The sequence below is a fragment of the Salmo salar genome, chromosome ssa20 (genome assembly GCF_905237065.1).
Source record: "Salmo salar chromosome ssa20, Ssal_v3.1, whole genome shotgun sequence".
NCBI lineage: Eukaryota > Metazoa > Chordata > Actinopteri > Salmoniformes > Salmonidae > Salmo > Salmo salar.
In genome coordinates, this window is record NC_059461.1 from 33,548,087 (window position 1) to 33,574,319 (window position 26,233).

The window sequence follows — 26,233 nt, forward strand, 5'->3', positions numbered from 1 at the left end:
CCGATTTCTGGGTCATGAATACACCACTCATGGTAATTTATGCTAGCACCAGCAGGTACACTGGCATGTGTTTCATTACTCCTCTAACTAGTGTCATGGTCATTTACATACTGCATGCTCTTGGGACCAGCCACACAAGACCAACTACTAACACCACCAGAACATGCATGTGAGAACAATACACATATTTTCTGGTATGAGAACTGAATTATCTTTCCATGTAATCTGTGTTTATACTGCATGTGCATGTATATCTAAAGCTAAGTTAGTTCTCACTTCAAATAACTATGCCCTCTTGTTTTTTTTCTCCCCATTCAGAGAGGCCATGATGCAAAGTAAAGTGAATGGGCAAACAGACTGCCATCTAGGGCCCAACCGCTCCAGTGCCCAGGGCACCACTCTCAGCCCTAGCCGCCACAGTAATGTCAAAAAGGTGACTGGGGTGGGTGGCACAACCTATGAGATATCTGTGTGAAAGGGCTGGGGCCCAGGGCGCCAAACCTTGAGGGAAGAGGCAGCATTCTCATGGCCTCCACATCCAATGACAACAACAACTGTGCTACACAGAGAGGGTTCTCTTCTTCCTTTGATCTTTTTTTTATTCGATATTGACCAATCAGGGACGCATAGCATGTCCTACTTGGGAATTATTGGCGGACCTCTTTCCGGGCCTAGCCCTTGGTCTCTGTGTCTGTACTGGAGGAGTGCACCGTGATAAGTGTGTGTTTGATGTGAAAAGAGAAACTTCAACCTAAAGAGGGCTGATGTTCTTACTGAGTGTTTTGTTGAATTTTGTGGCTTGTTGCGTTGGTCATCAGTGGACAGTCTGAATGAGATCTTACATTTGTCGTTTACAGCATCTCAGTTGCGGTCTAGGTGCTGTTCTGTATGATCACACTCACTAACTACCCACCCAGGCCACGAGAGGTTAACACACAGACACCCCTTACACATACAGATGATGCCACATGTCTGTTCAGTCACATTCTCTGAAATAGCAATGGTATGGCGAGCCACCTCTAACCCAATAAGTCATGCATACAGCACCAATCCATTTGATTCAAGCACACAGTAACAGTCCATTAGATTCAAGCATACAGCATCACTCCATTGGATTCAAGCATACAGCATCACTCCATTGGATTCAAGCATACAGCATCACTCCATTGGATTCAAGCATACAGCATCACTCCATTGGATTCAAGCATACAGCATCACTCCATTGGATTCAAGCATACAGCGTCCCTCCATTGGATTCAAGCATACAGCGTCCCTCCATTTGATTCAAGCATACAACATCACTCCATTTGATTCAAGCATACAGCGTCCCTCCATTTGATTCAAGCATACAGCGTCAATCCATTGGATTCAAGCATACACATACCTCTTATGAATTCAAGGTGCTTTCAAGGTGCTGACCGTGTCTGTCTTGTCCATCAACAACATGTTGGCCATTACTGAGCAGCACAGAGAAAAGATCACAACGCACCAGTCATTGTTAGATCAATGCAATCTTTAATACAGTTCTAATACCGTCACAAGATGGGCTGAATGGATATCAAACTGTTAAATGGCAATACAACAGGTCTTGAATTTCTCCAACTCTCCATTTATCCTCTGAGTTTTGAGGTGGTGTTTTAGGGCTTACAGTACAGGAGCATATTCATCTCAACTCTATCTGAGCTCCCGTATTTATTTCCCTTTATAAACTGGGGGGTCGAGCCCTGAATGCTGATTGGCTGAAAGTCGTAGTATATCACACCCAATAGCACAGGTATGACAAAACATTTATTTTTACTGTTCTAATTACGTTGATAGCCAGTTTATAATAGCAAAAAGACACCTCGGGTTTGTGGTATACGGCCAATATACCACGGCTAAGGGCTGTATCCAGGCGCTCCGCGTTGTGAGCATGAACAGCCCTTAGCCATGGTATATTGGCCATATACCACATCCCCTCGTGCCTTATTGCTTAAGTATACCATAAGCTACATCCTATCTACTGATTTCAATGTCATGTTAGTGACCCCCGACACAGACCAGTGCTAAGAAGATACACAAAAGCCTCTGCTACTGAGTGTCACAGAGGTGGCTGTTATCTGTGATCTATCCTGAATACCCCAACAAAACGGTCCTCCCCATATTCAGGACAATTCCCACCAGCTAGCCAGTCAGCCATGCACCGCCAAAACATCTGAAAGGCAATTTATTACTTTTGTGACTTAGTATTTTTAGTAAAATAGGTCTACCCATAATAAGTTATGTTAAAGCCATGTATAATTGTTTTGATATGATTCATATCAAGAGTGGAAAAAGTCTTCACCTGTGTTACAACATGAAAACCTGTCACCCATTGTTATTTAGTCGTTTTTTTATAGATTTATTTTTATTATTTACAACCTTTCGAAAATGTTTGATACATCTTGCTTTTTATACAGATACTCAAGCTTGGAATGGATGTTTGCATTTTGAGTGGATTTTGTTGATAATTTATAACCTAAGTGAATTAATGAATAAGTACCATAACCGATATAGGGAAGGGGGTATGCTAGTTTGTTGTATGCTACAGTGTAAAAAATGTTATTGATTAAACTGTGATGAAGCAATGTAAAGTTATATTTAGCGGATGTCATTTTAAAAAGTTGGGATAAAAAGTACCAAAGGTGGCTACTAACCCTGATCCTGTTTAAAGCTCTGGATACTCCTGAAATCCATCCACTTTCAGCAGCTGTCTGGCACAGCAAACTTTAATTCATTACAAGACATGAGGAAAGTCAAAGATAAAACTATGGGACTGTTGTTTTTTTGTTGTTCACTAATGAAAAGAAGATATAGTTTGATCGGTACATCTATTTTTTTTTTCTTAAAAGAAACACTGATTAAATGTAGCTTGAAAGTTTCCCTCTGTTTTGTAACTTTTCTTGTTTGTAAAAGGCTCTGAACATTTGAGGTGAGAAATGTCACCTGGTCATTTGCACGTTCTAAGCGTTGAAGACAGAATTTACATGGATGTAAAGGACCCTATTTGTTTGCAACTACACACTGCATCCATTAAATGACCATTGTGGCCTTTTCAAGAGAACAATGATGTTTACTGCACAAAGAAATCTGATATGACGGGTAACCAGGTTGCACTGTGGGACCTCCACCTATGAAATGCCACCAATAATTCTAATCATGCTTATAGCTGAATGGTCCCACTTATGGATAGTAGACACTTTTTTTTACTTATTGTACCTATTCATTGTGATACTCACTTTAACTGAAAGTACCATAATTGTAGATATCGTATAATAGATGTATATATTGGGAACATATACATTTATCAGAGTACACAGAAAGATGTGACCCTCACATTGGAGATTGTAGAGAAGAGAATACCCCTTGCCATGTATTGTTTTTTTAGCCTGTTATTTGTGGCACATACCATTCCATTTCTCCATCTTATCGGTTCAATTGCAGACCATAAGCTTAAAATATGACAACACACATTGATAACTGGTCCAACCCCATAGCAGACCCTAATTGTATTATATTAAACATGGCAAAGGGAGCTAGTTAGGTTAATATGCCATACTATTTTCAGCTGAATGTACAGTATTGGGTCACTTGTCTCATATTTAACTCAAATTCACCTGTGTTCCTTGCAGGTGACCGACCCAACATTGTTGATACATACTTGAATCTTCCCCTTCAAGCACAGATACACATATGACAAAAGTGATTGTTGTTATTCTTCCTTTAGATTACTGCCACTTTTGTTTTTTGCTGTCTGATGGATATTTAACCAAGGGCTCGATTCAATCCGTAACACTGAAGTTTGATTCGAGTCCCAAGTCACCTCACCTGAACAATATGAACTATTGCAGAATACCTGTTGCTGTGTCTTGCTTATCATAATCAGATGTAGTATTTTGTAACATTTGTTATATGAATAGAAAAATAAATGTAGACAGTGTATTGGAAATACTGTTAATGTACATTATTAATTATTTTTGTTGAAAGGAAATATGCCACTTGATGACAGAATTAGAATAAAGAAATGTTTGTCAAGCCTATGCATTCACTAGATTGACGTTGAACATTTCAGTGACACAGATCGAAATGTTTCTATTTGTTCAATGAGATTTCAGTTATATCTGGTGGAATGCATTTCACTTGGCACCACATCACAGTTACATCACTTAAAAGGTTGGTGAATAAGCATCAATTACCCCAAAAAAGTAATCAACCAAATGTATTTATAAAGCCCTTTTTACATCAGCCGATGTCACAAAGTGCTGTACAGAAACCCAGTCTAAAACCCCAAACATCAAGCAATGCAGATGTAGCACAGTGGTTAGGAAAATCTCCCTAAGAAAGGCAGGAACCTAGGAAGAAACCTAGAGAGGAACCAGGCTCTGAGGGGTGGCCAGTCCTCTTCTGGCTGTGCCGGATGGAGATTATAACAATACATGGCCAAGATGAAAGTGTTAGTATCTTACTGGATGTGTGTATAAACATTTTAATCCAGACCATCTTGCAAGGCAGACAGCATTGACTTTCCATACCAAACTGACTGATGCGCATAGGAATTCCTCACTAGGGCTGGTACAATTACCGTATAACCACATAACCAACAGTTATGGATGAAGACCGTCATGAAAATAAAACAACTGTCATAGCTGTTTAAAAAATTGTGTGGAACGAAGAGTTTACTGAAGACGGGACAGCCGGCCATTTGTGCGGTTCAGTTCGTTTCTGCTGTAATGGACTCTACAACGTGACAACTTTGTTGCTCTTTGCTGAAACAAGCAAGGTGTTGTAGCAAACAAGTCTTTGGTTGCCTAGGCAATGCCCCCTGCAGCAGCACATGCAGGCAGGAGTCGAGGACAGGAGAAAATGTCCAGATTTTACTAAAAATTCAGTGACCACGGTCATTTGGCTGACCAATAACCATCATTCAAAAATCCATGACCGTCACAGCCCTCCCTATTCCTCACTCCACATAAAATAGCAAAGACAGACAAAATGGTCTTTGAGAGCTTTTATTGGAAGGTGGAGGAAACATCTTAAACCATTTGAGTGCAAATGAAAAGCAACATTCCATCCATGTACATGTATTTACAGATGCACTGGCACTTCGATGCAGGGTCAACGCAGTTAGTGGGGACAGGTTAGGATGGTGAGCACACCTAATACCGCATCAATACACTCTTCCACTATACATTGTCTACATGCTTTAGTTTCACTTTGAGGGAATGTAGTACGGCCTAAAAACAAACTTGAGCCACCGGGAAGGAGACCTGAGCCAGAACATACTGTAGCCTACGCTTAATTCTGATAACCCGTTGTCTTTCATTTTGACTAGGTGTGATCAGTCTTCAACAACAAAATGAAACTAAATCAAAAACACCTTTCTGAATTATGCGAATGAGAATCTGCAGTAGGACCTCTGAGCGAGCAGCAGACTACAGTTCCCAGAGTACACCTGATTTTACCAAGCTACGGCTGCGTCTCAATGGTCCAAAGTGTCTTCCTAATTTCCTCTCCTACACCTGGGATGGCCAACTCCAGTCCTCAGAGGCTGGAGCGGTCACACTTTTCCCCAATCTGTAGCGAACACAGCTGATTAAATGAATTGCATTCTAAACAGAAGATCATGATTAGTTGATTGAGTCAAGTGTGTTTCCTGGGCAAAAGTGTGACACCAATTTGGCTCCCAAGGGCTGGAGTTGCCAATCCCTGAACTAAGTGGACAGGTGAAGGCAAATTCCTGCCTGTATTAAGATCAGTAAAGACAAAGGAGAGGATACAAAGAGGAAGCCTCCATATTGAGATTCGCGCCAAAGACATTACTGCTCCTCACATGTACTTTCTGCCCATTTTCCATACTTGTGGCGCTAACAAGCAGTCCTGTTCCATATGAACTAACTTTGCTTCAGAATAACAAAAGACTTACCCAATGTGGGAATTACCAATATCACAAGCCTCATTTCACATGGTAAATTGACACTGATACCGCTTTCATATACAAAGATTCCACCAACGTACCACGACCTGCTTTTTGGTATATCTTTAAGGGGTAGGGTATAAAAACATGGCAAATTAAAAGCCACCTAAAGACCTAGTCATGACTACTGCATTTCCCAAACTCTGTCCTCAAGAACCAAAGGGTGTACATTGTTTTTTGCCCTAACACTACACAGCTAATTCAAAGCTCGATGATTAGTTGATTTGAATCAGCTGTGTAGCGCTAGGGCAAAAACATGCACCCCTTGGGGTCCTGAGGACAGAATTTTGGAAACCCTGCTGTAACCAAAATACAGGTATCGGGTCTGTGTGAATCAGGGAGTAGGTGTGTTTTGCACGAAGTGAAAGCCGGCTCAAAACAAGTGACGTAATTAAGCACGTGGTATAATGAGTAGGATTCTGTGTTCACATGCAAAAGTGATTACTTATCTTCCTTCCCAATGAAATCTAATTTGAAAACTAACATTTTATGGAAAAATATGTTTCTGGACGATGCGCCATGCTGCCTTGTTGACAACATGACTAAACAGCACAGATTACTGTTATATTTGAGAAGGGCGCTCCTCCCTCACCGCTTTTGCCCGTTCACGTTACGTGCCATAGACCAGTGCCCCCCAGGCAAGCATAATCGAATCCACCCCGTGGTGCTGTTTTTTTTTGTAGGTAAATTCATTAAAACACATCCATTGTTTAATACCTCCCTAATTTGTAATGCAAACAGCCCCCATGGTTTAACACTCCCCATCCCTCTCAGTTTGAAAGTAGTAAATAAAGGGGCTGTTTTTTAAAAAAAAACAGGTAATACACCACATCTTCTGTCTGAAATGAGTATGAGTGACAGATGCGCAGAACAGACAACTTGGTTTTCCATGACGGAAAAAGCAGAGGGCGGGTGGGGAGGGGCACATTTTAATGAATGGATAATTTTTTTGCGGCACCAAGGTCTTGTGATCTCGAAGTAAACAAATCATTAAAAAAAACTAAATAAATCAATATGCAAGTGTCCAAATTCAGTTTCTTTAGAGTCTATTGTAGAAAATGACAAGTTGAAGATCAATAAAGCAAGTTCTTGGTTTCATTTCTTCTCTTCTGCTGCCGCTTTCTCCTTTCCCTCCTCCCTCTTTTCCTCTGTCTTGGTCTTGTCTTTTACAGATAGTTCCTCCAGTTTCTCTGCCACTTTGTTTGCACTGTCAGTGTTTTCTCCTGCAGAGAACAGAAAGATGATATTAACTGTGATGTGTCATGGTGGCCCAATGACTGAGCAAACAGGTTGGCCAAGATGAGGCTCCAAACTACATCAACAGTGTCTTCATCTAAGAGCTTGTTTTGGGGCATTGGGGATGTCCACCATTTGAATGACAGAGTATTCCATCTTGAGTGTTTCACACATCTTTTTCGTTCCACTGATACATAAGATTCATCTAAACTGGGTAGTGATTAACATGTGACCTTATGAACCATGGTGGTTCTTTGTAATTAACACTGCAGCGAGAACAATTGTAAGTGTGGCAGAACATACCAACACAAGCCTAATAGTAGGCCAGCGAGTTGTTGAATTCTCCATGTTAATTTAGCAGACATAAAAAGTTCCAGGCTGGAGTGAGCGGCAGAGAACAGAGTATTGTCTGCATACCGGTTATGAAAAATGTGATAAAAAATAAATTGTACACAAACCTGATCCATCTTGAGATTTTCGGACTTCCTCCTTGCATTCATCGAACTTCACCTTAAATTTCTGAGCATCTGAAAAGGACAGAATAATTATTTTAAACCCCATCCACACATTGACAGATCACACTTTTTACATGGGAAGTCGACTGAATTGTAAAAAGCTAAATGCAGTGACGGAAATAGACGTGTTGTCACACTCACTTTCTGCATTGAGGAAACGGATTGCCAGGAGTTCAGGTTTGGGATGCTCATCAGCGAAGTCGGCGAGTGTGTTCCATACCCAGGCCCTGTCGCTGCCGGCGTTGGGCTTCAGCTCCATCACAGGGAAAACTGGAAGAGCAGAAAGATGAAAAGGATTTAGGCCCCTGACCCATAGAATCACATATCTATACAATGACTTGTTTTGCTTATACCTCACCATCATCTCATACTCAAAATAACAATTCAGTGGAACGGCAACATCAATGCATGGGTTAATGGACAGGTTTATGTTCGACACAAGACAGCACTGCAGTGATAAATGCTACTGCCTTAGACAGGAAGTGTTCCATGACTCACTGTTGTGATTGGCACAGATCTTTAAGGTCCGGTCTCGCCTCATCAATAGGCGGATGGTGCCCTTCTCTTTGTGTTTCAGGAGCTTGACGTCGCCTGTGCCGCGCTCCTTCCACTCTGGTGGGTCATTCTCAGAGGCAAAGCGGTAGAGCTTCGCCCGCCTGAGGGGAGAGAGAATATGGGTAAAATACTGAGGCTTTGGAGGGAATCAGTAACAATACTTGGGTGACAGAGGGCTGGATAGTTGCATTATTACACTTGAGACAAATCCTAACTTCTACTTAGGTTAACAGTTCACTTAGTCTCCATTTGACAGTGCACGACTAAGGAAAAATGTGATGAATTTACCAATTTGATGTTAGGATTCAGCCATAAATGAATTACAAATTGTGTATAGCTCAATGAGTTAGGCTATTCAAAGCGAAATCTTTCAGCATCAGCTTACATTTTGAACAGTTCCTCCTCGTCCTCCTCTAGCGTCTTCACATCCTGCTCTGGAAGAGACACGATGGGCTCATAATGGGGATCGTGGTTTGATTCTTCTGCATTTTCTGTTGAAGTCTCCTGCTCTTCTGGTGTTTCCTATATAAAAAAAAAAGGAAAACATGTTAAGGACAGCATTTGGCATTCAAATTGACCAATTGAGAGTAAAAATCCTCTTCAAAAGATTGAGTGGGCTTGTCATCTCACTTCAAGTTAGTGAAATGTACTTTACAAGTCAGTGTTTCAGACTGTAAAAACAGTAGGCTCCACCAACTAACTGCAGAGGGATGTGAATAGAGGGATTTGAGAGATCAGGCTTTGGAGGTCATCCTTTGTGTGCAATTTGCTGTGGCAACTAAACTTAGTGTCACTGGTGCTGAGCCAAGCACCTCTGCTGCTGGTTGACTTTACAAAAGGCCTTGCGAATCCATATGATCTCACACTTACTACATAACTTGTAATGTGGCCTAACATTACATAATCAGAGATAATACTCAGACAAACACTCCTTACAAGAGGAAGAAAGGTGAAGCAGATGGACAATGTTTTTGTTTCCTGGACAATAAACTTTAGCTAGTTAGTAACTTAAGTAGTTACATGTGATCTAGCCAAATTTGCAGTCAGCTACTAAAAAACGAATCTGACAATATATCAGCATGACACCTAGAAAGCTTAGCTTCTGCCATAGGATTTATTTACTAGCTGCCTGAACCAAATGTATTAAAGGGACACGTGTGGCTCCATGTTTTCGAGTGTAATGTAACGGCTAGCTTCAACTTAGCTAACAACATGGATCCATATAAGACTATGGGATGTTGCTAGCTACTGTAGCTAGACATTACAGTAGTACTCCAAAACATGGAGCAACATGGGCCCATTTTATACATTTGGTTCAGGCAGCTAATAAATAAATCCTACGGCAGTACTGCAGCTTGCTAACAGTAGTTGGCTTGCATGCTTGTCAAGCTAGTGTTTTGGTAACGGACTGCACATTTGGCTACCTCTCATGTACAAACAGTAACGTTAGCTACTTACAGTACGTTAACGTTAGTTACCTAGGTAACGTTAACAGAAATGTTACGTTTGTGATTGTCCACCTGCTTCAATCAATCATTGTCTTTTTTTGCGTTAATGAAGTTATCCGCTTTTATTATATAACTGTCATAACTTAGATAGCATGTCAGTGTTGTCATCATAGCTAGCTACTTAACTAAATGGATAAACAAGTACTGATAAAGTTAACGCTAGTTTCTTTCGGCCTGGAGTTAGCCAGCCAGCTAGCTAGCTAACGTTTGCTAGGCCACTGAGAAAGCACTAGACCAGCTAGTACAGTAGTAGGTTAGCTAGCTAGAGATGAAACAAAGGTTTGGCTATTGTGTAAATGACACAGTGGGTAACTGCATTTACCTAGCTCTGTTAAATCAATGCAAACAGTGTAAACTTAGGACACAATGAATAAAGCGATATACTATCTAACTACTGTAGCTATTGTATTGTCTGAGGAACTGGCTTCTGTTGCCAACTGGCTGGCTAACAGTAGCAATTACTGTACAGTAGGGGTAACATTAGACAACTCTTACCAACGCCAAATATTGTGATATCCAAGTGATATCGTAGACAAATACATATTAGGTTTAAATAATACATTTGAAAGTAGTGGCGGCACGAGTATATACACTTGTTAGCTAGCTATATGGCTGGCTAGCTTGCCTTAGGCTAGCTAGTTAACGTTAGCTAGCTTTGGACCAGGTATAAAGAAGGGCGGCAAAACTATTGAGTTGCCACTTTTGACACATACAACAAAAAGCATAACTGATTGACCATTATCTGGAAAATGTTGTTTTGAGGCCGATTTACACTTTGTATCCCCAATATTGATGTTTAACAAGGTTGTTAAAAAAACAAAAAAAAAATCAGCATCCCTACCCGGCATTTTTATCTTCCTGGGTACAACCCTAGCAACATAAAACTTTGAGAATGCCAACCAAAACATTACAATTGAAATAAAATGTACATTTAATTAAATGCACGACACATAGATATGTTAAAAACTCATAACCTCACCTTCGGATCTGCCATATTAATATAGATGTTTGTAGATTATGGAATTTAGTTTGATTGATTCAAAACCAAAAACTCGCCGTTCCTCTCTTCCTGCTGTATATTTCGCGCGCCGAAATGTCCTACTCGCGTTTTCCCCATCCCGGCACCCCTCCACTTTCGACACTATTTTAAAGGGCTTTACATTGAGCCATAAAATAATTTTTAAACGTATAAAATGCTCTTTACCAAATACAATAATTACGAACATGTTTACACTCGGTGTATTATTGTTTTCTTTATTAAATATGGTTATTTGCTTGCAGTGCACTTCAAAGTCTACTCTACGCATTTCATAACTATGTGAAAGGTTGCTACATATCTTCAAAACTGGCATGTGTGTTTGAAACGTTGGATAAATACGTAGCTAGCTAAAATATCAACAAAAGTAACAACCTGATACATTGCTACCAAAGAGTTTTTATAACTAACCCAAGATAGACCAGAGCCTGTCGTTTCCAATGGGAGCAAATAAATCTTAGTGGGCAGAGCAAGCAAGGAGGTGGGCCGAGCCAAGCACGAGCTAGTGAGATCCTATTGGCGCGTTCTAGCATTTATTAGCATATTTCCATTAGGTAACGCCTACTGTGTGAAGTGCGCGTGTGCAATAACTCAATTCTCCTTCTAAACAACGCTATTTTTTGAAACTTTGGCAAAGGGTAAAGTCTACAAAATGCAGTCCACTCTGTTTGATACATATTGTAGTTTTGAAAACAGAAAACTGTATCGAGATCAAATATTTAATCGATGAGAAAATTTGCAGAATATCGGCAAAAATCAATATCGTTCCATCTACTGCCGGTCACTGGGCTTCCTCTCATTACCACATTTGGTAATGAGTGGAAACGCCAACCGGATGCTTCATATTTATATATCCGGTGAAATATCGGGGTCATTGGTTTATGTGTAGATATAGAAGGTTCGTCACTATCTGTGTCGAAACATTATTTATTATTGTTTTTCTAGATTTATAATTCTACTATAACACAATTAGCAGGAATCATGCAGAATGCATTTAATAAATTGTCAGTGGAAATATATAGTGACGTATTATTTTTAACGCCTCATGTCAAAGTTCATATTTACCACGTGTCCCACAACATGGCAGCCCGCAGGTCCTTATAGTCAGAAGTGAATTGCCCATAAGCAAATATTATTTGTCAGAGCTGTAAGAGCAAAAGTGAAGGTGATTTTATTGTTTGCTCTTCTGTATAGTAAGTCCTAGGCTAGCCGTTATTTTCAGTGCTAAATTATTCTCGTGCTTTTGGTCATTTGCTTTGCTAAATCTCAGCCGCTTTGCTACACTCACTGTAACTGTAACAACTCTGTAAGATCTGCATACCTAAAGAAAGCGCAGAAATAGTGCATGTCTGATATGTGTATTTTCAAATGTCACTTATGAAATGCAGACTGATAGTCCAGATGAAGCACACTTTTGTTAATGATGTCAACTATCCCCCTCAAACAGAACATGACAGATGTTGGTGACATCCCAGTGGTAGGTTCTCCATCACTGAAAGAGGAGAAGACATCTGACCCCAAAGAAGATGCAGTAGATGGGGTGAAAACAGATGAACCCAAAGCTGAAGGTGGAGGAGGAGAAGAAGCAGCTTCTTCTGACCCTAATAATCTGTACCGCTATGTCCAAGCGGACCTCTTCACCTCTGAGATCTTCAAAGTGGAGATCCAGAACCTTCCCAAATTCATCGGTTTCAACGACCTGAAGAAGTTCCTGGAGAAGCATCGCCTTAACCCGCACAAGATCAAACTGTTCGGGAAGCAGACGTTTGCCTTCGTCACCTTCAAGAATGAAGAGGAGAGGGACAAGGCCATGAAGATGGTGCACGGCATGCAGTGGAAGGGCCGGGTGCTTAGTGTGCGCCTGGCCAAGCCCAAGGCGGACCCTATGCTCAGGAAGAGGGGGCGGGATGAGGCCGGGGGTGCCGGGCAGCCCCCCTCCAAGCGGCAGGAGGCAGAGGAGGATGAGGCGCCCCTCAGCATACAGATCGCCAACGTGGTGACGCCCCTGTGGAATGTGCCTTATGAGGAGCAGCTGAGGAGGAAGGAGCAGGAGGTGGAGGGGGTGCTGCAGAGGCTGGCCAGGTACAGTGATGTGTATAGGCCCATGCCATGTGTGGCTTCTGGTTCACTTAACAAGAATAACCGCAAGTGGGGCATCGATAGGATTACTGCAGTCTATTGCATTATATCCTGTATTATTATATCCTGCCATGAAAGACACCACAGAAATGTACTAATGAGATGACTTCATAGTTTATAGATGACTTTAAGGCCTTTATCTGGTCCTTCCTTTGCTCTAATGAACAGAACAATTGGATGTCTTTATTTGAGTATGTCTTTAATAACAATTGCCTACAGAGAAGTGTGTTACTCAAACTACACAAAGGAAAACTGACTGTACATCATGTTATTATGTCCTCCCATTTTCTGTTCAGAGAAATAGGCAACACCAACAAAGCAATGCTGCCCTGGCTGTTTGTGCAGAAGGAGAAGTACAAGAGAATGTGTTGCCCTCTGGAAGAAATTCGCCCATCTCCGTCACAGGTACAATGCAATACTGTAGAAACCTCTCAGAGTGCTGTTGTTTTGAGACCCCCAGGATGTTATATTTAAGCAATAAGGCCCGAGGGGGTGTGGTATATGGCCGATATGTCAGAGCAGATCACTGCACCTGTACATAGCCCATCTGTAATTAGCCCATCCAACTACCTCATCCCCATACTGTATTTATTTATTTATCTTGCTCCTTTGCACCCCAGTATCTCTACTTGCACTTTCATCTTCTGCACATCTACCATTCCAGTGTTTAATTGCTAAATTGTAATTACTTTGCCACACTGGCTGTCGCAGCTTGTACAGGTTTTCTGTGACTACATCAAGAACCTGAAATCATTATGGCTTTTTCGTTGTGGGGTTGATTTAACTAAGTCCAGATGCACTCTGGCCTTTTGATCATCCTGCTGAAAATGAGTATCTCAGCTACTAGCAAGGCGTTTGACAACCTGGTGTCTTAACGAAATACATACACTGACTGCAGTACCTGCCTGGGTATGCACATGCTGAACTTTGACCCTAAGCATCCCTTTGAAAAGAGTCTTCTTCTTCTTTCCCCTCTCTTATCATGCAGGTTGAATACAGGAACAAGTGTGAGTTTGTCATTGGTATTGGAGCGAATAAAGAGGATAAAACCATAGGCTTCAGACTGGGGAAGTACAAAGGGGGCTCCTGTGCCGTGGTGGGACCCTCAGACAGCATCCACGTCACCACTGAGGCCAAGAGAGTGGTCAGTGAGTTCCAGAAATTCATCAGGTATTAATGTCATCTTACTGAGAGGGAGGCCTCATCTCTGTCCTGCACTGATCCCGCCCTGATTACAGGACTCAATGTCACGTCTCAGTTAAATATTTGGGCCACTGTATCAGATCTGCCCTATATACACTATTTGACCTATATACTGGTTTTAGCATGCAACAAGAAGGAATCCAAAATAATTGCTGCACACAGCAATTTACAATAGCCTCGTGGCCTCAGATCTGTTTCTGCTGAATAGACAACTTTTCTGGTTGTCAACTATATAGCTTCAACAGCTCTAGGACCACCGGGCTAGAAAAATGGGGGTGCTAGATGTAAATAATGTTATCACCTTCTTTTGACGCATAATTTGTTTATCTACACAGGACAACCCCATACTCAGTGTACAGCCCTGAGACATACGAGGGCCACTGGAAGCAGCTAACAGTGCGAACCACAAGGACCAAGCAGGCCATGGCTATGGTGTTCTTTAACCCACAGGTACAAATAAAACATTCTTCAATGTGGTTAATAATATATCATAAACTGGGTGGTTCAAGCCCTGCATGCTGATTGTCTGAAAGCTGTGATATCAGATCGTATATACCACAAGTATGACAAAATATTTATTTTAACTGCTCTAATTACGTTGGTAACCATTTTATAATAGCAATAAGGCGTTATGTCGTGCAAAAGAACAGCCCTTAGCTGTGGTATATTGGCCATATACCACACGTTCTCGGGCCTTATTGCTTAAATAAAAAATATAAGCTTGGGCTGTGGTACACAAATTTACATATTATGCGTTCTGATCTAAGAATCACTACATTCATCACTGGATTCTTTAGCTGAACAATATAAGTGTAGTGACTCTCCTTTCAAATCCTGTCATTAATTCTCGCCTTTTCTACTTTGCAGAAACTTGAGGAAAAAGAATTAAATGTCCTGAAGAGCTCTATGAAAGAGTATTTCACAGAGGGTGACGGGAAAGAGAGTGGTGTAACCGCTCTGTACTTTGTGTCAGAGGGACAAAGGTAAGATCATTAGAAAAACAACAATTTAACAGTGTGAGAATGCACATGGAAATGTTGTGATTGACAGATAATGTTGTATTCAATAAGGCAATCCCCTAACCCGGAGGACTTGCCGTGTGAGCTGGTAGCTGGAGAGGAGTGTATTCACGAGGAGCTTCTTGGCCTGAAGTTCAGGATATCCCCCCATTCTTTCTTCCAGGTGAGTATTCCATGTCACGTATCGTAGCTGTAGTCTTCATCCTATTTACTTACCATCTTCGGTCCGTTTGGCATTGTTTTTTAAATTATATTTCATTATATTGAGATACTGTATGTTGTATTTCCTCCTCCATTTTAAGTCCCAAGTTAGTGTCTCTGAGGTACAGCACTATGAACTCTGCTCTATAGCTGTAAAATACAGTGGGTATCATAAGTATTCATCCCCTTGGATTTCTTCACATTTTATTGTTTCAAAGTGGGAATAAAAATGATTTAATTGTAATTTTTTGTCAACGATCTACACAAAAGACAAATTCTAACTTTTTAAAGATTAATGAAAAATAAAACACTTGATTGATTAGATAAGGATTCACCCCCCTGAGTCAATACATGTTAGAAACACATTTGGCAGCGATTACCGCTGTGAGTCTTTTTTTTAAGTCTCTAAGAGCTTTGCATACCTGGATTTTACAATATAAAACAAATTCAAGATGTTGGTGGGCATAGCCAGCAATTTTAACTCAAAAAGCAGATTTATGTAAAGATTTAAGTCAAAACTGTAACTTGGCCTCTCAGGAAAATTTACTGTCTTCCTGGTAAGCAACTCCAGTGTAGATTTGGCCTTGTGTTGTAGGTTGTTGTCCTGCTGAAAGGGGAAATCCTCTCACAGTGTATGGTGTGAAGCAGGTTTTTCTCTAGGATTTTGCCTGTGCTTAGCTCCATATAGTTTATTTTTATCCTGAAAACTCGCCGGTCTTTGCCGATGTCAAGCATAACCATACCATGATTCAGCCACCAACATGCTTGAAAATAGGAGGCATTTACTCAGTGATGTGTAGTTGGATTTTCCCCAAACATAAGGCTTTGCTTTTAGGCCAAAAAGTGTGTTCCTTTGCAGTGTTTTTTTTCTGTGTTATTTTAGTGCCTTGTTCCATACAGGATGCATGTTTTGTAATATTTTCACTATGTCATTTACAGTGTATTCAGACCCTTTGACCTTTTCCACATTTTGTTATGTTACAGCCTTATTCTAAAATGGATTAAATAAATACATACATCCTCAATCTACACACAATACCCCATAATGACAAAGTGAAAACAGGTTTTTACAAATGTATTACATAAAAAAAACTGAAATGCCTTATTTACATAAGTATGATATGAGACTCAAAATTGAGCTCAGGTGCATCCTGTTTCCATTGATCATCCTTGAGATGTTTCTACCACTTGATTGGAGTCCACCTATGGTAAATTCAATTGATTGGATATTATTTGGAAAGGCATAGACCTGTCTATGTAAAGGTCCCATAGTTGACAGTGCTTATCATGAGGTCGAAGGAAGACCAAGCCATGAGGTCGAAGGAAGATGGCGCCGACAGAGATGGTCGCCTTGCTTCGTGTCCTTAGGAAACTATGCAGTATTTTGTTTTTTTTATTTATTACATTGTTACCCCAGGAAATCTTAAGTCTTATTTAGAGGTCGACCGATTATGATTTTTCAACACCGATACAGATTATTGGAGGACCAAAAAAAGCCGATGCCGATTAATCAGCCAATTTTTTTGGTTGAATGTATTTATTTATTTGTAATAATGACAATTACAACAATACTGAATGAACACTTATTTTAACTTAATATAATACATCAATAAAATCAATTTAGCCTCAAATAAATAATGAAACATGTTCAATTTGGTTTAAGTAATGCAAAAACAAAGTGTTGGAGAAGAAAGTAAAAGTGCATTATGTGCCATGTAAGAAAGCTAACGTTTAAGTTCCTTGCTCAGAACATGAGAACATATGAAAGCTGGTGGTTCCTTTTAACATGAGTCTTCAATATTCCCAGGTAAGAAGTTTTAGGTTGTAGTTATTATAGGAATTATAGACTATATCTCTCTATACGATTTGTATTTCATATACCTTTGACTATTGGATGTTCTTATAGGCACTTTAGTATTGCCAGTGTAACAGTAAAGCTTCCGTCCCTCTCCTCGCTCCTACCTGGGCTTGAACCAGGAACACATCGACAACAGCCACCCTCGAAGCAGCGTTACCCATGTAGAGCAAGGGGAACAACTACTCCAAGTCTCAGAGCGAGTGACGTTTGAAACGCTATTAGCGCGCACCCGGCTAACTAGCTAGCCATTTCACATCGGTTACATCAGCCTCATCTTTGGAGTTGACAGGCTTGAAGTCATAAACAGCGCAATGCATTGCGAAGGGCTGCTGGCAAAATGTACGAAGGTGCTGTTTGAATGAATGCTTACGAGCCTGCTGGTGCCTACCATCGCTCAGTCAGACTGCTCTATCAAATCATGGACTTAATTATAACATAATAACACACAGAAACACGAGCCTTAGGTCATTAATATGGTCGAATCCGGAAACTATCACATTTATTCTTTCAGTGAAATACGGAACCGTAAGTCTAAATGTTCCTGTTACATTGCACAACGTTCAATGTTATGTCATAATTACGTAAAATTCTGGAAAATTAGTTCGCAACGAGCCAGGCGGCCCAAACTGTTACATATACCCTGACTGCGTGCAATGAACGGACAATTGTGACAATTTCACCTGGTTAATATTGCCTGCTAACCTGGATTTCTTTTAGCTAAATATGCAGGTTTAAAAATATATACTTCTGTATATTGATTTTAAGAAAGGCATTGATGTTTATAGTTAGGTACAGTCGTGCAACAATTGTGCTTTTTTCGCAAATGCGCTTTTGTTAAAACCTGTTGGGGCTAGGGGGCAGTATTTTCACGGCCGGATAAAAAACGTACCCGATTTAAACTGGTTACTACTTTTACCCAGAAACGAGAATATGCATATAATTAGTAGATTTGGATAGAAAACACTCTAAAGTTTCTAAAACTGTTTGAATGGTGTCTGTGAGTATAACAGAACTCATATGGCAGGGCAAAACCTGAGAAGATTCCATGCAGGAAGTGCCCTGTCTGACAATTTGTTGTCCTTCTAGGGCATCTCTATCAAAAATACAGCATCTCTGCTGTAACGTGACATTTTCTAAGGCTTCCATTGGCTCTCAGAAGGCGCCAGAAAGTGGAATGAGAGCTCTGCAGTCTCTGGGCAAAAAACAGCAGGAGTTTTTGTGAGTAGTCAGGCAGGGAACACTGACACTGGAGCGCGCGTGCACGAGAGGACTCCATGTTTTTCTTTCTCTCTTTGAACGAATACAATGTCGCCCGGTTGGAATATTATCGCTATTTTACGAGAAACATCGCATAAAAATACATTTTTAAACAGCCTTTGACATGGTCCGAAGTACGGTAATGGAATATTTTGAATTTTTTTGTCACGAAATGCGCCCGCGCGTCACCCTTCTGATACTGACCTCAACGCACGAACAAAACGGAGCTATTTCAATATAACTATGGATTATTTCGAACCAGAACAACATTTGTTGTTGAAGTAGAAGTCCTGGGAGTGCATTCTGACGAAGAACAGCAAAGGTAATCCAATTTTTCTTATAGTAAATCTGAGTTTGGTGAGGGCCAAACTTGGTGGGTGTCAAATTAGCTAGCCGTGATGGCCGGGCTATCTACTCAGAATATTGCAAAATCTGCTTTCGCCGAAAAGCTATTTTAAAATCTGACACCGCGATTGCATGAAGGAGTTCTGTATCTATAATTCTTAAAGTAATTTATGTATTTTGTGAACGTTAATCGTGAGTAATTAAGTAAATTCACCGGAAGTTTGCGGTGGGTATGCTAGTTCTGAACATCACATGCTAATGTAAAAAGCTGGTTTTTGATATAAATATGAACTTGATTGAACAAAACATGCATGTATTGTATAACAATGTCCTAGGAGTGTCATCTGATGAAGATCATCAAAGGTTAGTGCTGCATTTAGCTGTGGTTTTGGTTTTTGTGACATATATGCATGCTTTGAAAATGGCTGTGTGATTATTTTTGGCAGGGTACTCTCCTGACATAATCTAATGTTTTGCTTTCGCTGTAAAGCCTTTTTGAAATCGGACAGTGTGGTTAGATTAACGAGAGTCTTGTCTTTAAAATGGTGTAAAATAGTAATATGTTTTAGAAAATGAAGTTATAGAATTTATGAGGTATTTGTATTTCGCGCCACACGATTCCACTGGCTGTTGACTAGGTGGGACGCTTGCAAACGTCCCACCTTGCCCAGGGAGGTTAAATCATCCCCCGTTTGGCGAAGTCGGCTGTCTTTGTTAGGAAGAAATAGTCTTCACAGTTCGCAACGAGCCAGGCGGCCCAAACTGCAGAATATACCCTGACTCTGTTGCAGAGGTGACACATTTTCCCTAGTTAAAATAAATTCATGTTAGCAGGCAATATTAACTAAAGATGCAGGTTTAAAATATATACTTGTGTATTGATTTTAAGAAAGACATTGATGTTCATGGTTAGGTACAAGTTGGAGCAACGACAGACCTTTTTCGCGAATGCGCACCGCATCGATTATATGCAACGCAGGACAGGCTAGATAAACTAGTAATATCATCAACCATGTGTAGTTAACTAGTGATTATGATTGATTGATTGATTGTTTTTATAAGGTAAGTTTAATGCTAGATAGCAACTTACCTTGGCTTCTTACTGCATTCGCGTAACAGGCAGGCTCCTCGTGGAGTGCAATGTAAAGCAGGTGGTTAGAGCGTTGGACTAGTTAACCGTAAGGTTGCATCCCCAAGCTGACAAGGTAAAAATCTGTCGTTCTGCCCCTGAACAAGGCAGTTAACCTACCGTTCCTAGGCCGTCATTGAAAATAAGAATGTGTTCTTTACTGACTTGCCTAGTTAAAAAATATTTATATAAAAAAAAATTGGCAAATCGGTGCCCAAAAATACCAATTACCGATTGTTATGAAAACTTGAAATCGGCCCTAATTAATCGGCCATTCCGATTAATCGGTCGACCTCTAGTCTTATTACATACAGCCGAGAATAACTACTGGATATAAGAGCAACGTCAACTTACCAACATTACGACCAGGAATACGACTTTCCCAAAGACTTAAGATTTCCTGGGGTAACAATGTAATAAAAAAAAAATAAAAAAAAATACTGCATAGTTTACTAAGGACTCGAAGCGAGGCGACCATCTCTGTCGGCGCCATCCTCTGTTTGGACCACCACCCAGGACAATGGATCTAATTCCAGAAGCCGAACAATAATAACAGCGCCGCAGATGGAGCGGCCTCCTGGTCAGGCTCCGTAGACGTGCACATCGCCCACCGCTCCCGATTTATACTACTCGCCAATGTCCAGTCTCTTGCCAACAAGGTAGATGAAATTCGAGCAAGGGTTGCCTTCCTGAGAGACATCAGCGATTGTAACATTCTCTGTTTCCCGAAAACACGGCTCTCTCTGGATATGTTGTCGGAATCGGTTCAGCCACCGGGCTTCTCCATGCATCGTGCCGACAGAGATAAAAACCTCTCTGGGAAGAGGAATGGTGGGGGTGTATGCATCATGATTAACGACTCATGGTGTAATCATAACAACATACAGGAACTCAAGTCCTTCTGCTCACCCAACCTAGAATTCCTTACATTCAAATGCCGTCCATATTATCGCCCAAGAGAATTCTCGTCAGTTATCATCACAACTGTGTACATTCCTCCTCAAGCAGACACCAAGTCGGCCCTCAAGGAACTTCACTGGACTCTACGTAAACTGGAAACCATATATCCTGAGGCTGCATTTATTGTAGCTGGGGATTTTAACAAAGCACATTTGATGACAAGGATACCTAAATTCTATCATGATATTGATTGCAATACACGCGGTGGTAATACACTCGATCACTGCTACTCTAACTTCCGCGATGCATACAAAGCCCTCCCCCACCCTTCCTTTGGCAAATCCGACCACGACAAAAAGAAAACGAGCCACGTCACGGACATCGACGTCACGCTTCCAGACAAACTAAACACCTATGCCCGCTTTGAGGATAGTACAGTGCCACCGTCGCAGCCCTTTAACAAGGACTGCTCCCCCCCTCCTTCTCCATGGCCAACGTGAGTAAAACATTTAAACGTGTTAACCCTCGCAAGGCTGCTGGCCCAGACGACATCCCTAGCCGCATACTCAGAGCATGCGCAGACCAGCTGGCTGGTGTGTTTACGGACATATTCAATCACTCCCTATCGCAGTCTGCTGTCCCCACATGCTTGAAGCTGGCCACCATTGTTCCTGTACCCAAGAAGACAAAGGTAACTGAACTAAATGACTACCGCCCCGTAGCACTCACTTCTGTCATCATGAAGTGCTTTGAGAGACTAGTCAAGGATCATATCACCTACACCTTACCTGCCACCCTAGACCCACTTCAGTTTGCATACCGCTCCAACAGGTCCACAGACGAATCAATCGCCTGCACACTGCCCTATCCCAAATGGAATATCAATGTAAGAATGCTGTTCATTGACAACAGCTCAGCATTCAACACCATAGTACCCTCCAAGCTCATCATCAAGCTGGAGGCCTTGGGTCTCAACCCCGCCCTGTGCAATTGGGCCCTGGACTTTCTGACGGGCCGCCCCCAGTGGTGAAGGTAGGAAACAACATCTGCACTTCGCTTACCCTCAACACTGGGGCCCCACAAGGGTGTGTGCTCAGCCCCCTCCAAACTCCCTGTTCACCCATGACTGCGTAGCCAGTCATCAAGTTTGCAGATGAGAAAACAGTAGTGGGCTTGATTACCAACAACCACGAGACAGTCTACAGGGAGGAGGTGAGGGCACATGGAGTGTGGTGTCTGGAAAACAACCTCTCACTCAATGTCAACAAAACAAAGGAGATGATCGTAGACTTCAGGAAACAGCAGAGCGAGCACCCCCCTATCTACATCGAAGGGACAGCAGTGGAGAAGGTGGAAAGTTTTTAAGTTCCTAGGTGTACATATCACAGACAATCTGAAATGGTCCACCCATACAGACAGTGTGGTGAAGAAGGCGCAACAGCGTCTCTTCCCCATCCAACCTGACAGAGCTTGAGATCATCTGCAGACAAGAATGGGAGAAACTCCCCAAATACAGGTGTGCCAAGCTTGTACCGTCATACCCAAGAAGACTCCAGGCTGTAATCGCTGCCAAAGGTGCTTCAACAAAGTCATGAGTAAAGGGGTATGAATACTTATGTAAATGTGATATTTCAGATGGTAATCCTTTGACATTTGCATAAATGCCCCAAAAATATTTTTTCCTTTGTCATCAGGGGGTATTGTGTGTGTGTGTGTGTGTGTGTATTGATGAGAGGGGGGGTCAATTGAATCAATTTTAGAATAAGGCTGTAATGTAACAAAATGTGGGAAAAGTCAAGGGGTCATAGCAATTGAACTCCAATGGCCTCATAGTGACATCCTAAGCAGTTTCCTTCCTGTGCTGCAGCTCAGAAGGATGACTATCTTCAATGTTTCTGTGTGGTTTAATACGTCATCCACAGCATAATTATTAACCTGACCATCTTTAAAGAGATATTCAATGTCTGATTTGTTATTGTCACCCATATTCCAATCACTGCCCTTCTTTTATGAGGTTTTTGAAAAGCTTCCTGGTCTTTGTAGTTGAATCTGTGTTTGAAATGCAATACTTGACTGAGGCACCTTATAGATGTTGTATGTATGGGGGACAGAGGAAGAGGTAGTCATTCTAAAATCATGTAAACCCCTATTGTTTGACATAGTGAGTCCATGTACACTGAACAAAAATATTAAGCAACATGCATCAATTTCAAAAATTGTACTGAGTTACAGTTCATATAAGGAAATCAGTTAATTGAAACAAGTTCATTAGGCCCTAGTCTATGGATTTCGCATTACTGGGAATACAGACATACATCTGTTGGTCACAGATACCTTAAAATAAAGGTAGGGACTTGGATTAGAAAACCAGTCAGTATTCTGTGACCACCATTTGCCTCATGCAGCGCGACATATCCTTTGCAAAGAGTTGATCAGGCTGTTGATTGTGGCCTGTGAAATGTTGTCCCACTCTTCAATGGCTGTGCGAAGTTGCTGGTTATTGGCGGGAACTGGATGTCGATCCAGAGCATCCCAAACATGCTCAATGGGTGACATGTCTGGTGAGTATGCAGGCCATGGAAGAGCTGGGACATTTTCAGCTTCCAGGAATTGTGTACAGATCCTTGCGACATGGGGCCATGCATTATCATGCTGAAACATGAGGTGATGGCGATGGGTGAATGGCACAACAATGGGCCTTCAGGATCTTGTCACGGTATCTCTGCATTCAAATTGCCATTGATATAATGCAGTTATGTTCGTTGTCCGTAGCCTGCCCATACCATAACCTCATCGCCACCATGGGGCACTCTGTTCACAACGTTGACAACGTCAGCAAACCACTCGCCCACACAACGCCATACACGCTGTCTGCCATCTGCCCGGTGACAGTTGAAACCGGGATTAATCCTTGAAGACCACACTTCTCCAGCGTGCCAGTGGCCATCAAATATGAGCATTTGCCCAATGAAGTCTGTTACGACGCCGAACTGCAGTCAGGTCAAGACCCTGGTGAGGACGACAAGCACACAGATGATCTTCCCTTATACTGTTTCTGACACGTTTTGTGCAGAAATTCTTTGGTTGTGCAAACCCACAGTTTCATCAGCTGTCTGGATGGCTGGTCTCAGACAATCCGGCAGGTGAAGAAGCCGGATGTGGAGGTCCTGGTCTGGCGTAGTTACACGTTGTCTGCGGTTGTGAGTCCGGTTGCACGTACTGCCAAATTCTCTAAAATTATGTTGGAAGCGGCTTATGGACGAGAAATGAACATTCAATTCTCTGTCAACTGCTCTGGTGGACATTCCTGCAGTCAGCATGTCAATTGCATTCTCCCTCAATTTGAGACATCTGTGGCATTATGTTGTGTGACAGCTGCACATTTTAAAGAGGCCTTTTATTGTCCCCAGCACAAAGTGTACCTGTGTAATGATCATGCTGTTTAATCAGCTTCTTGATATGCCACACCTGTCAGGTGGATGGATCATCTTGGCAAAGGAGAAATGCACACTAACAGGGATGTAACAAATTTTAGAGAAATAAGCATTATGTGCACATGGAAAATCTCTGGGATCTTTTATTTCGGCTCATGAAACATGGAACCAACACTTTACATTTTATATTTTTGTTCAGTGTAACTTTTTATGTGATTTGTAAAGCCACATTTTACTCCTGAACTAATTTAGGCTTTTGCTCAACAAAGGGGATGAATACTTATACTACAATTTTATTAATTTTGTTTTCCCTTTTGACATTATTGCGTATCCTATCCATTGACCCACAAAAATCACAATTATATTTCAATCCCATGTTGAAACAGCGAAAAAAAATCCAAGGGGGATGAATACTTATTATACTCACTGTATGTCATTGACCAGGTGAACACAGGGGCAGCAGAGGTGCTGTACTCAGCTGTAGGAGAATGGGCCCAGCTGGACAAGGACAGCACTGTGCTGGACGTATGCTGCGGGACAGGAACCATTGGCATCTCCCTGGCTAAGGTACTATAGAGAACAAGAGAAATGGCATCCTACATACATAACAAGCAGGGTTGGGGGTCAATCGCATTTCAGTTAAGGAAGTAACTGAAATGGTATTTAACACAACCCTGATTACAACTATGGATCAATCTGTCTGGAAAGGGAATAGTCCCTTTCTCTGTTGACACTATGAGCTGCACCCTGTGTCCTCCAGAGGGTGAGGAAGGTGATTGGGATAGAGATGTGTCAGGAAGCAGTGAAGGATGCCAAAGTCAACGCGAAGATCAATGGTAAGAGGCTTAATCATATTGGTGCCTGGCATCTACTGCCACTTGACCAATGAGGCCAGAAAGAGTTAAGCCTGACATACAATACATGTTCAAATCTAAAATCATACATAATATCTAATATCTAACTCTTTTGAATATTCCCGACCCTCTGCCTAATCAATCCCCAATACATTTGCTCTAGTGCTATGAGAGAGAACCTGACTGTGACTGAAATATTTCAGGGCTGAGTAATATTGAGTTCCACTGCGGAAAGGCTGAAGACGTGTTCCAGATGGTGCTCAACTCTGTCGTATCCCCCAGCATCACAGCCATCGTGGACCCACCCAGAGCGGGCTTACGTATGTTACAAAATATACTGAATCAGTTTGTCCATGCACTGTATATTTCAATTGAGTGACAGTAATTGATTGTCTACCATCTAGATTCAAAGGTCATTCTGGCAATCAGAAGAGCAGAGCATCTGAAAAGGCTGGTTTATGTGGCATGCAATGCCAAGGCAGCCATGAACAACTTCATAGAGTGAGTACAATACCCTATCTTTTTTGTTCTGCACGTGCAGGCCAAACATTCAGTATGTCATCTCCATGGGGGTTCTTCTGGTTCTAAATTCAATCTCTGTGTAGTCTGTGCAGGGCTCCCTCCAACCGTGTACGTGGAGCTCCGTTCCGTCCAGTGCGGGCGATGGCTGTGGACCTCTTCCCCCAGACCATGCACTGTGAGATGCTGCTGCTCTTTGAGAGGGTGGATTACAGCTCCAAGAACAGCATTGAGAAACCTGAAGAAATGACCCAGGGCACTAGTGAGAAGCCAGAAGAGACAACCACCACAACTTAATAGCACGAACCTTTGCAGTCTCACTATCTGCTCATTAAGTTCAACTGTTTTCTACACATTAATATGTAATCAACATTTTCCATATGGATTCTGTAGTTCTTATACTGTACCATTAGGTGCAGGATAACACTACATTTTTTTTTTTAAATACGGCCTTGCTGTGTAATATTGCTTTACAACTTAAAAATAAAAAGATCCCAGTAAAATAAGCCCTTGTTGATGACTAATACAAGCAG

At 41.5% G+C, this 26,233-nt stretch overlaps 3 protein-coding genes and 1 non-coding gene across 5 annotated transcripts in view; 2 read left to right on the forward strand and 2 right to left on the reverse strand.

The window, feature by feature from the left end:
* The window catches only part of LOC106580465 (palmitoyltransferase ZDHHC8B), a 100,722-nt gene extending 96,755 nt beyond the window's left edge, over positions 1 to 3,967 (forward strand). Inside the window, exon 11 of the mRNA XM_014161567.2 lies at positions 319 to 3,967. Coding sequence (XP_014017042.1) covers positions 319 to 475 — 157 coding nt within the window. The 3' untranslated portion in view covers positions 476 to 3,967. The remainder of the gene's footprint in view (positions 1 to 318) is intronic.
* Positions 3,968 to 5,011: 1,044 nt separating this feature from the next.
* LOC106580467 (ran-specific GTPase-activating protein) lies at positions 5,012 to 10,964 on the reverse strand. Its single transcript, XM_014161570.2, has 6 exons — positions 10,786 to 10,964; positions 8,684 to 8,820; positions 8,242 to 8,399; positions 7,885 to 8,013; positions 7,687 to 7,755; positions 5,012 to 7,215 (listed from the first exon to the last, which is right to left on the reverse strand). Exons 1-6 carry the CDS (start codon positions 10,798 to 10,800, stop codon positions 7,088 to 7,090), a joined length of 636 nt encoding a protein of 211 aa, XP_014017045.1. The 5' UTR covers positions 10,801 to 10,964; the 3' UTR covers positions 5,012 to 7,087.
* LOC123729367 (small nucleolar RNA SNORA77) lies at positions 7,514 to 7,641 on the reverse strand. The gene has a single exon (XR_006761153.1). It is a non-coding gene; the product is annotated as a small nucleolar RNA SNORA77 (small nucleolar RNA).
* Positions 10,965 to 11,883: 919 nt separating the features above from the next.
* On the forward strand, positions 11,884 to 26,206 carry trmt2a (tRNA methyltransferase 2 homolog A). Of its 2 annotated transcripts, none has more exons than XM_014161568.2 (12): positions 11,884 to 12,007; positions 12,290 to 12,924; positions 13,278 to 13,386; positions 13,970 to 14,151; positions 14,520 to 14,634; positions 15,052 to 15,167; positions 15,255 to 15,366; positions 24,772 to 24,894; positions 25,088 to 25,163; positions 25,385 to 25,501; positions 25,586 to 25,682; positions 25,787 to 26,206. In XM_014161568.2, the coding sequence occupies exons 2-12, from the start codon at positions 12,293 to 12,295 to the stop codon at positions 25,995 to 25,997; spliced, it is 1,890 nt and encodes a 629-aa protein (XP_014017043.1). In that variant the 5' UTR covers positions 11,884 to 12,007; positions 12,290 to 12,292; the 3' UTR covers positions 25,998 to 26,206. The 2 variants fall into 2 exon arrangements, with proteins under 2 accessions (XP_014017043.1, XP_014017044.1); XM_014161569.2 differs by having other exon boundaries at positions 11,912 to 12,035.
* Positions 26,207 to 26,233: the final 27 nt, after the last annotated feature.